General features: G+C 37.6%; 1 protein-coding gene across 1 annotated transcript in view; it reads right to left on the bottom strand.

Annotated features, from left to right (window-relative positions):
- Positions 1-12,500, bottom strand: part of LOC106874465 (uncharacterized) — a 36,207-nt gene that overhangs the window by 2,148 nt on the left and 21,559 nt on the right. The window contains exons 2-3 of the mRNA XM_014922203.2: positions 6,227-6,441; positions 2,778-2,947 (exon numbers count right to left, since the gene is read on the bottom strand). Coding sequence (XP_014777689.1) covers positions 2,778-2,947; positions 6,227-6,377 — 321 coding nt within the window. The 5' untranslated portion in view covers positions 6,378-6,441. The remainder of the gene's footprint in view (positions 1-2,777; positions 2,948-6,226; positions 6,442-12,500) is intronic.

Below are 12,500 nucleotides of genomic sequence, written 5' to 3'. Positions count from 1 at the left end.
AGATCCATGTTTGCAAGACCATGTAATGTATACTGAGAAATGCATGTTTCAAGGACATGTATCATGTACTGAATGTCAAAGCTAGTGGGGTCAATATAATGCTTGTCTTTATGGCTACTTAATTAATTATTGGCCCAGTCCTTAAAGTTGCAAATAAGAATGACAGGTTTCAGAGTTTACCAGTGTAAGTGGTGGCAAGAAATCATAACAAGCTTGCAATACTAATTAAAAATCCTTCCAAGTCATATTGGCCTGTTGTCTCAATTATTCAACATGAAATGCAGTCATTAAGAAGTGATCCCATGACCACCATTGAATGACAACTGTATCCCCTACAAGTCTTGTTATTGCTATTACTGTTTAGCCCCGGTCAACCCTGATCATGTAGCTGCATGATCAAAGATGTTCCAGTGTTAACTATCACATCTTTTTATCATGGAGGACTACATTATCCTATATAATCTGTCTCTATGATGAAAGGAAGTTATCTGAAGGGATTAGGCGGCTGCTATTTCTAGCTCATTAGTTGGGTGATAAGTGATTAAACTAACATCACAGAAAGAGAAGCTAGAGTCAGACAGGCTAATCAAAGTTAATACAAAAAAGGAGTTGATTTTTGAATTTTTGAGTCTATAGTAGGTGGTAAGAAGACAACAACAGAGCTGATATTTAACACCACTGTCTAAACTGTATAAGACATTATTGAAGAATATATTAGCAATATTTCAGCTTGTACTTTGTTTAAAAGATTCTTGATGTGAACTCATGTGTTAAAACAGATTTTGTTGTATCTCAGTAGTAGAGTGCGTTATTGAAAAGGCCACTAATGGCAATAAAAGGACTTTGACAAACTTAACTGATTGATTGATTAATCAAATGATTGATCAAACAATTGGTCTCTATGATCTTATTTCATTTGGGGATTTTATTGAGCTTCAGAATATTAATAATTTTGACCAGCTTCTAGATTCTAAGGAATTGGTAATCTTGGTATAAGGAATTGTAGGTGGTGAGTGCTGGGTTCTTTCATGTCTTGAGTGTTTTAACTTTACGTTGGTGATCTTGTGGCTGTGACGCTTTTGATATTTTTACACTTCTATATAGCTTTATGGGTGTCTCATGGATGGAATGGTTCAAATTTGGGCTCTATGTAGATGTTTATTTATCATTTTGTATTCCTGCATTCTTTGTAAGGTTTTGGTGACTGGTTTTCAAGAAATACTTGATAAAGGTGTTAGCTTGATACTGCACTATATGCATATTATTTGAGGTTGCTTGTGTGACAGACACTGACCATTAAAGCTGATATTGCTAATTACTCTAATAACTATTTTACTATCTTTTGCTTATTTTTTCCTTGTTTAGTTTATTTGATGTTAAGTTTGTGTGTGATTTTGGTGTGTTGTGGTCAAGATTGTCTCTCATTCTGTTATAGAATTGGTGTTCTGTTTTTATACTACCTTGAGGATATGTTTTTTGGATATGTCTGCAACTATTTTGTTGAAGATATTTACTGCAGTTTCTTTGTTGGTGTTTGTGATGTTGTTGAATGAATCTACTGCAGTGTGTGTGCGTTGGTAATTGTGGTATTGTTGAATGCATTGTACTGCAGCCTCTATCTTGGTGGCTCTGGTGTTATTGAATGAATGTACTACAATATCTATGGTGGCGATTGTAATCATCATCATCATCATTGTTTAACGTACGCTTTCCATGCTAGCATGGGTTGGACAATTTGACTGAGGACTGGTGAACCAGATGGCTACACCAGGCTCCAATCTGATTTGGTATAGTCTCTACAGCTGGATGGCCTTCTTAATGCCAACCACTCCGAGAGTGTAGTGGGTGCTTTTACGTGCCACCAGCACGAAGGCCAGTCAGGCGGTACTGGCAATGGCCACGCTCAAAATGGTGTATTTTACGTGCCACCTGCACAGGAGCCAGTCCAGCAGCACTGGCAACGATCTCGCTCGAATGTCTTTACACGTGCCACAGGAAGGTGACGCTGGGCACAGGTGCCATCCTGATTTCTTGAATATATGTGCTATGGTGTCTGTAGTGGTGATTGTGATGTTGCTGAATATATTGCACTGTAACAGTGGCTCTCAACCCCTTTTTTTTCACCTATGGACCCCCTTTGATACCTATTTTACTTGAATGTACCCCCATAACCATTCGATGTTGAAAACATCATAATATATTTAGGAATCGTACAAAAAAAATTGTAAAAATATTTTGTATAACCAATTTACTGTAGATAAATTTAAAGGACAAAATCTTATATGGACCCCCAAGGGTCATATTGACCCTAGTTTGAGAACCACTGCACCATAATGTCTATGAGGCGTGGTGTCGTTGAATGTATTTACTGCAGTGTCTATGATGGTGATTATGGCAATATTGTGGAATTCTGTAAATCTTGATTCTATTTCAAGCTGGAACTAGTTCTACTGAGAATTTTTGAAGTCTGTAAAAGTGTTCTGCTTTCTTCACTGATGTGTGAGTGCGCTGCAATAACTGCTCGGAAGTGGAAAGAAAATTGGTGGACTTTTTTAACATGTGATGGCTAGATGTGCATTGGGTGAGTGGAGGTGTGATGTGTGAAATACAGAAGAGGTAGGAAAACAGGAATTAAATTTTTAAAAATAGAACACAAACACTAGTAAGAGGAGGTGCAGCCTTCTGGCTCGCCAGCCTTCAGTCAAACCGTCCAACCCATGCCAGCATGGAAAGCAGATGTTAAATGATGATGATGATGTGCCATCGCTGTGACTTACCTGGCACCTAACACCAACCATACGTGCAACACTGTCATGATTGGCTATCGAACCACACACATCTAACTGCAGCTGTTTCAGGTGAGTGCAGATCAATACTTGCAGATGATGTCGTTTCAGCAGTCGTTGCTCCGATAGAATGTTGATCAGGTCTTGTGTCATCTCAGTGGCTGTAACAGGGGACAGAAACACAGAAGGGTTAGTGATGCTAGTGGTAGTAGTAGTAGTAGTAATGGTGGTAGTGATGATAGTGGTGATAGTGATGATGGTGGAGGGAAGGCGAATGGCAGTGATGGTAATTGTGGTGGTGGTTGTGGGTGTGATGGTGACAGTGGTGATGGTAATGTGATGGTGGTTGTGGTTATGGTGGAGGTATTAGTTGTGATGGTGATAGTGGTGTGGTTGTGGTGACATGATGTAAGTAGTGGTTGTAGTATTAAAAAGTGTAGTGATGGTGATATGAAGGGTGTGGCACAAGGGTGGTATTAAGAGTAAGATGATGGTAGTGGTAGTGGTGGTGGTGGTGGTAGTTATACTGGATTGGAGAAAACTTGCAAAACATAATCCATATTAATCTAGAACAGTGGTTGTGAAGCCATTTTTACCTATAGATCCCTATTTTACGCAGGTGGGCTCTTATAACCATTCAATGCTTAAAAAATCTCATATTTCTTTAATTAAATATCATTAAGAATTGTATAAAAGAATTGTTAAAACATTTTTTGTGTATTGCAAAAGAATAACCAGTTTATTGCACATAAACCTTAACTACAAAATCTGATATGGACTCTCAAGGGTCATATGAACCTCAAGTAGAGAACCACTGATCTAGAATCATTTGAATGCAGCAGCAAGACATGCTCAGGAAAGAATGAAATGATTGGGCATGGCTGTTTGGACATTGATTTGGTACAACTGAATGGACAGTCAACAAACACACACACACACACACACACACACACACATGTATGTGCAGAAATATACACATAGACAGAAAGAGAGAGAGAGAGAGAGATTATAATTTATTAACTGAACACAATTGGCATAAGCAATTTTCCTCTTTTCATATACATGAAGAGAAATATGCTCACACATATAAACAGAGAAAGAGAGAGCAATAGACAGACACATAGACAAACAAAGGGAGGGAGGGAGAACAAGATTATCATTAAAATGAAAGAAACATTAAAACAACTGATGTCAAATATGCCAGTGTCAAATCAGTGATACCAAAACAATTGTGTCAAAATGTCTCATATCCGACTCAGGATGACTGGAGAAGAGACTAGAGACTGGAGTTACTGGAGATTGTGCAGAATTTGACAGGAAACTATCATAGTGCTCATCATCAATCATCATCAACATTTAACATCTGCTTTCCATGTTGGTATGGGTTTGACGGCTTGACAGAAACTGGTACGGCCAGGAGCCACACCAGGTTCCATAGTCTGTTTTGGCTCAGTTTCTACAGCTGGATGCCCTTCGTAATGCCAACCACTTAGCAGAGTGTATTGGGTGCTTTTTACATGACACCAGCACAAGTGATTTGTGTGCAGCACCAGTACCCACACCAATACTTTTTTATATGACACCTTAAGAATGTTTCCTTTATCCATCTGCTATCAAAAACCTTCAAAAGTCAGTGTGACTACTCAGCCCTTAGTTGGAGATAATGAATTTGGGGTTTTCCATCTCTGAGAAGGATGTTCTGACTAGAACTAAAGGTCTGTCCCACCTAAATTCAGGTGTTACTACTTGTTCAGTCACCAACTCAAATATTTCTAGAACCCTGCAGATAAATAAAGTTGACTTTAATACATTTTGAATTGCTTGAGTTACCTTCTCTTGATCAAAAACCATGGTACAGCGTTAGTATCGGAGTTTTGTTTTATGTACAATATAAATGTGTAATATAGTACAGGAGCAGGCATGGCTGTGAGGTTAAGAGGTTCATTTCACAACCATGTGGCTTGAGGTTCACTCCTAGTGTATAGTAGCTTGGCTAAGTGAGTGAATTTTGGGAGAAGGAAACTGCAGGAGGCCCACTGTTGTTGTTGTGTGTGTGTGTGTGCGCACACATATATAAGTATGCGTATGAATGCTAATATTTCAAGCTCCTCACAGTGGTGATTGTCAATGTTATGACCAGTTTTTAAAGAGCTCTGGAGTAAAAAAAAATTCCTTAAATGAGTAAAACAGGTAAGGGTTGGCAACAGAAACTGCATCCAATCATAAAAATAATTCCTAGTCAAATCAATGCCGGGATAGTAAAACAGATGTTAAACAATTAGATTATTATAATCTAATAATTAGTGTGCATTTTAGCCATCAGTGTGGTGTGTAATACAGCATACTGTAATTAGTACAGATTTAAGTTATGGCATCTTTTTACAATACAGTATATAATTAGTTCAAGATTTAGCTATTGCAATATACATGAAACAAATATAAAGAATGTCTTTACAATCACTTTGTGAGCAGAAAGAGGTGAATGAAATCAAATTTTGAGTAAGTAGTTGGCGAGGAAGTGTTGTGTAGTAACATTCATGTCTTCTCATGGACATTAGATATTTAAATACAGTGGATTTGTCACTGATTCAAAACTCCAGATTACCTCTAGTTAAGGAAGCTTTTATATGGAGCTTGATGTGCTAGAAATAGCAGATTCAGAGAAATTCTTAACCATACAGTTATGCCTGCACCCTATATTCTCATCACTATCATCATCATATCACGTCTACTTTCCATGCCTGCGCAGGTAGGACAGTTTAAGAGGATCCTATAGGTCAGAGGACCATGTCTTGCTCCAATGTTTCAGTTTTGGCATGATTTCTGTCATCAGGAGCCTTTCCTAATGCCAACTACTTTACAGAATGTACAGGGTGCTTTTCTTTATGGCACCAGCACAGGTGAAGTCACCATGTAATCTGCAAGACCATCAACTGAGAGAAAGGAAAGTAAGGAGGGTGGCAGCTTTATGTGAAGTGTTGAGAAAAGTATGATAGAAGGCAGAAACAGGTTTGTTGTTGTAAAGGAGACACATGGCTAACTGAAATTATATAAGGGAGGTGGTAGTAAATGAGGTGTGGTGGTGTAATAGTGTACCATCAAGAATCACAAAAGTAAATAGGAGAGTATGAGGGGTTAGAAGATCAGGAAGGGTAAGTGTTGGGGGATTTTGGAAGATGGTAAGAATGAGGGATGACTGTCAGTAGATGTGGCACAGAGGAGAGAAAGTGATGACTGGCAGTATAAAGGGATGGTGAGTTGCAGAATAATACAGTGTGTGTGAGTATACACACACACACACACACACACTTTGAGACAAAAAGAGAATGGCCTGATCAAAATGCAGCGAAGGACAAAGCTATACAAAATACGAGAAGGTTAATAAAGGATTTCTGTGCTGAGAAATTTAGGTGTAATACTGAAAATATCAAAATACTTACTGAGGCAGCTAAATGGTCCGATAACATAGTAGAGACGTGGACCCACTGGGAAACTAGAATAGAAATCCGAGCTCAACATCTTGTCCATGTTAAAAGCAATGCTGTGAAGGCATTGCTTCTTTAGGCTTTCTGCTGATTTTCGGCGAGGCATAACTACAGTGTTATAGGCATCAGGAGGTTAATGGTTGTCATCTGGTCCCTTCATACAGAACTAGCTGAAAAAAAAAAAAAGAGCTTGATAAATTAAACACGAATACAGACAGTATGAAGAGAGGATGTTGGGAATGATAGTTCATATGAAAGGGCTGCTGAGAGTGTCAGGAGATGTGAGAGGGTGTTAAAGATAAGATATAGCAGTCCAAAGCTGTAGCTCAGAAGAGAGTAAGAGATAACTGGAGGTATAGAAAGGGATACCAGTGGAATGTAAAACGTGAGGTAACGATATTGAGAAATGAGTGATGAATGTTAAAAGAAGTGATTCAAGGAGAGGGGGAGGTCACTAATAGCACAAAGAGGATGAAATATGTAAAGCTGAATTCAATTCAGCAGTTAATAAATGCTATTGTTAGAACTGATAGAGGGATAGGTGTTAGGAAGATGAGAGGTGGGAAAGTTTGATGGGGACAGATTGGGGGCGATGCCCAGTGAGTTTATAGACATAAACATAATGATTTTAGGACCTCACTTTCAATATGATGTAGGGGTTTTCTTGAGCACAGCAAAAAAAAAGAAGAAAAAATCAACTTGGTCTTTCATCATCTCCACTGTGAAGCTCAGCATCTTGAGATCAGCCTTTACTACTCCATCCCATATCTTCCTGGGTCTCCCTCTTCCACAAGTTCCATCTACCTTCAATGACCAGCATTTTTTATACATCTATCATCACCCATACACAATACATGGACCACACCAGAACACATCTGATTCCACCTATGTGCAAGATTTCTCTCAACACATTTGCACTTTGATGCATATGCACACTAATGTTGCACAACCATCAGAGCATATAAGCTTCATTCCTTTCTGGTCTTCTCTTATCAACATTCAAGGTCTACACCTCACTACTATGTAGCACTGCAGTTCATACACAGTATTTGTACAATCTGCTTTTCAGTCTGAAGGAGAGATCTTTTGTTTCCAACAAAGATGATAACTTTCTGAACCCTCTCCATCCTATTCTTATTCCAGCAACTTTACTCTCAGAACTTCCTCCTCCACTGCTAATTGGGTCACCTAAGTAACAGAAACTATCGACTACCACTAGGGAACATACTGGTCATTTGAGAGAACCCATTTTCCAGGTGTTCTAAGTGTTTATTGTCCCTATACATCAACCGCAAGCAAAGTCTACTTCCTCCTTTAACCTTCTTGTAATTCCTTTTGTGTTCCCATAACTTGCATAGGGTACAACACATTTCTACCTACTCCTTTCCTACACGTATTGTTAACTCTCCCCTTATTAATAACATCCCTATACATGACTTGTACAACTCTCACAAACCAATCATCAATCCATAGCTTCCTCAGAGACAACAAGATCACAGAGTGAAGAACCTTGTTGAAGGCTTTTCTTCAAGCTTACTTTTAACTAAATACTTCTGCAGTTATCTTACTACAAAGAAAACATCAATAATACTCTCTGGCACCAAACCAAACTGCATCTCATTTGGACTCTCTTCCTAATTAATTGGAGGCTATAACTCTTTCATAACTTTCATGATCTGGTCCAGCAGTTTGATACCTCTGTAATTACTTCTTTCTGAGGCATTTCCTTTATCCATGTAACAGTTGACTTGAATGTTGCTATGCCAACCATTGGGCATGTTACCTTCCTGTACAAGCTGATTAACTATTTGGGTGACAAGGCTATATCCTACTGTGCCAAATACTTTAAGCGTGTTGATAGTAATTCCTGATGGACCAGAAGCATTTTTTTTTAGCCTTCATACCTTTAATTATTTAGTCTAATGCTAAGGTAGCAGGTCCCTCTGTTGGTTCCACATAGGGAAGACCCTCCATCTGCATTTTCTCCACATTTAGTAACCTTTCATAGTCATGCCACTATTCTCTTTCTTTCCAAAATCACTAAGTGTAAGTGAACCATTATACATCCATACACATGCCTCACCTACATGTTGATTCTCTTTGACACACTGTCTTACAATCATGGACACCTCACACATCTGACCCTTAAGCTGTAGAACATAGGTACACTTCTTACTTTCTGCTTCTCCCCTGTCACATGGTTTCTCTTATATATGATGATGATGATCATCATCATCATTTAATGTTCGGTTTCCATGACGGCATAAGTTGGATGGTTTGACAGGAACTGGCAAGGCCAGAAGCCACCCCGGGTTCTGTTTTGGTTCGGTTTCTACAACTGGATGCCCTTCCTAACACCAACCACTTTACAAAGAGTAATGGGTGCCTTTTACATGGCACCAGCACCAGTGTTTTTTACATGGCATCAGCACCAGTGGTTTTTACGTGGCACCGGCACCAACAGGGTCAGCAAGTACCTTGCAAGACAAAAAAAACCTCAACTGAGATGAGGTGGGTAATACTGAGGGAGTGTAACTTTGCGCTATTTGAGAGATTAAAGGGAGATAGAGATACATTGTCATGCTGTAGAATAGATACATGGATACCCCAGTTGGAAAAGAATCGAGGGTGAGTTAGGAAGTAAGATAAAGAGAATGATACTGAGAGAGATGATAGTGAAGATATGTTGGGACATTGGGTTGGGTATGGTGAGAATAGGTGAAGTGATGTCGAGGCTTGGACTGGGTGAGTGGGCAGGGTGAAGTAACTGTAGCAAATGCTCGGGAGAAATATAGGAGTTGCTTGGGGGCAGGAGTTGTAGTAGGTATGTGAGGGCATTGAGAGTGATAGCAGCAAAGCAAGGTGTTAATGGTGACCAGCAGAAGGGAGGAGCACAGAAAAGAGGTGATTGGTGGAGACAGAAGGCAGGGGAAGACAATGGAAAATGGAAGTGGTTTAAGGTGGAAGAAAAAAGGAAACTGAGAAAGCTGGAGGATGTGGTATGTGCTTATTCTTATTCTGCTCTCAAGGTGGGAGTTGGGTACAGCCCCCTCACAGACAAGCATCACCAAAGTGGTTTTAAGATACCAATTCTGCTGTGGTAGACACATCTTCTTGAGTACAGCAAGGTACCAAATATTTCAGTCATCTACTTTATAAGGCTCAGTGCCATGATATTGGCATTCAATACTCTGTCCCATGTCTTTTTGAGTCTTCCTTTTCCACAAGTTCCATCCACTTTAAGTCATCAGCATTTCTTTATGCAACTGTCCTCATCTATACACATCACATGACCAAACCAGTGTAGTCTTCTCTCTTGCACATTGAATCTAATTCTTCTTACGCTTAACTTTTCTCTCACTACACTTCACTACATTGCACTCTGTAGCACACATACACGAATATTGCACATCCAGTGGAACATAGAGAGCTTCATTCCTTTTTAGTCTTCTGCATTCAGAGCCCATATCTCGCTGCCATGAGGCATTGCTTTTCATACACATGCCTCATACAATCTTCATTTCACTCAGTGAAAGAGAAAGAAACCTTTGGTTACCAACAGTTGTAAAAGTTCTCTGAACTTTCTCCATCCTATTCTTACTCCAGCAATTACACTTTCGGCATATCTTCCTCTACTGCTAATTAGGTTACTGGTTATCTAGATACCAGAAATTATCCACTACCTCTAGAGAGCCTCCAGAGTATTTCAGAAAACCAATTTCCCATGTATCCATAGACTTTATGGCTCCTGTACATCTTCCACATCCAAACATTACTTTCTTTGTTAACCGTTGTATTATTTCACTGTACCTCTTATGTGCCCTTAGATTGCACTGGGTACACCAAATGGAATTCCTGCTTACACCATTCCAACATATTGAGCAGGGTTATTTACATGAAAGAGCAAGGATCCAGTCCAGTTTATTGCTTACTAGGACCTTGGTCTTATAAACATATATGCTTAGTGTATGCATTTGAAATATCACTACATTAAAACAACAATCTATGTATCATACCTAACACATATACACCATTGACAAGAATGATGCTGTAGTTTTTATCGAGAGAAAAAACACAATACACAAACAAAGCAACCCCTTCAGAGACATTATAGCCCAAATAAATACACCTACATATTCAATCGCCAAATAAATAGACAATATTATCAAAAGATGTACACCAGAGAAATATAGTATAAGGTTATCTGAAGAATTTTTACAGATTTTAGAAGAAACCATTACAACAGGTACCATCTCCACCTTAGAGTTAGAAAGTTTGTTCATTAAAATCCCAATAGCACAATAGATATCAAAATAGAAAACATACAGAGACATCCCAAAACAACGTAGGCTGCAATACTTATATGCACCATATTCATAGATGATACACGAGTTGAAATGGATACATTTACAGAAGCTGAGAAACTAAAAACTTAAAAAACAACTCTGTAATAAAATTTAACATCCAGAATAATACATATGACAACTGCAATTTTAGACATAAACATACCAATTGGAAGAACAAAATTACATTGATATACACAAAAGAATCAAACAAATGCATTTAGCTGCATGGAAACAGTGAATAAGCACTCATCAGAAGAGTATTTATATCCTTACCTACAAACAATGCACTCCAGAAACAAACTCACAAAATAAAACAAACATCAATTAACAATGGATACTTTAACAGACAAGTAGACTGAGCTACAGAAGAATACAGACATAAATACAACAAAAACATTAGCGAATATATCTAACAGAAATACATAAAATTTATTAGATGAATCAAATACATGAAAACTATGGAACAGATGAATGTAGAATATAAATCACAAAATTATTACACCTAACCATAAACATAAACTAATAATATACTATAATATACCAAAACCCCTTATCAAAAACACACAAGTATGTGAACTTGAGAACAAACTACATATGACCAATGTAAAACTGAAAGTTGAAAACTTCAGGACTCCAGCTGTCAAATTGGACATACTAGTATGACACTTGTTCATAACATTACTATGCATTCACAACAACAAGCTATTGCAAAACATTGTACCATACACCACAAAATAATCTATAAAATTCTTCACAAAAATACAAGATTAATCATGGATTAATCAGTGCCATACAATGCCAAAATAAACATGTAAACAGCACTCGTATAAAAAAAAATGTGGCTACTGACATAAAACCTAATACTAAAAAATTTGTTTGCAACAAACAAATCAATGTGTGACTGCTGATGTAGAAGCCCAATAGTGAAAATTCCTTTGACAGGTCTACATGAATTTCACCAGTATATAAGAACAACACAAGTGCCAAATATATTCACTTCTTGAAATGAGACTGTGAAGGTTCAGAAATATCAAATATGAATTTAGGAACTTTATTGTTCCAAGCTAACTGTACAAAACTAATAAGGAAATATGAAAAATCTAAAAAAGGATAAAACTTGAGCACTCTCATGTATTTAATGAAGAATGTATAAAAGAATCACTGTCCCCCACAAATACACACACACACATATAGGTGCAGGGATGACTGTGTGGTTAAGAAGCTTACTTCACAACCATGTGGTCTTGGGCTCAGTTACATTGTACAGTATTCTTTGGTATCTTCTACAATTATTCTGAGCTGACCAAAGCTTGTGAGTGAGTTTGATAAATAGTAACTGAAAGAAGTTCATCATGTATGCATGTATGTGTGTGTGTATCTGCGTATGTATGTGTATATTTGTGTGTATGTTTGTATGTATGTGTGTATGTATGTGTGTATATACATATGCATATGCATATTTGTGTTGGTTTTGTCAACTAGTGCTGGTTTGTTTAAATCTCAATAACCTAACAGTTTGGCAAAAGGAACTGATAGGATAAGTACTGGATTTAAAAATAAGTGCTGGGGTCGATTTGTTCAGTTAAATCCTTCAAGGTGTGGCAACATGCCAATGACTGAAACAAGCAAAAGGCCAAAGATATGTATATATATATATATATATATATATATATATATGAAAGAAGGTTTGAAAATGCACTTATTTTTAAAAAATATTTATTTACTTAACCGGTTTCACTTTTTTAGAAAAAGATTATCAAAAGTCTTTGAGAATAATAAAAAATGTTAAAAAACAGTCTGAGTATTAAAATGCATATATACATTCTTTGATGATAAAATATATTTAAAGTATAAAGCTTTGTATGAACTTTGTAGTGTTACAT

The sequence above is a fragment of the Octopus bimaculoides genome, chromosome 14 (assembly GCF_001194135.2).
Source record: "Octopus bimaculoides isolate UCB-OBI-ISO-001 chromosome 14, ASM119413v2, whole genome shotgun sequence".
In the NCBI taxonomy this organism is placed as follows: domain Eukaryota; kingdom Metazoa; phylum Mollusca; class Cephalopoda; order Octopoda; family Octopodidae; genus Octopus; species Octopus bimaculoides.
Note: the sequence above shows the minus strand (reverse complement) of the source record. Positions and strands in the feature narration are given on the sequence as shown.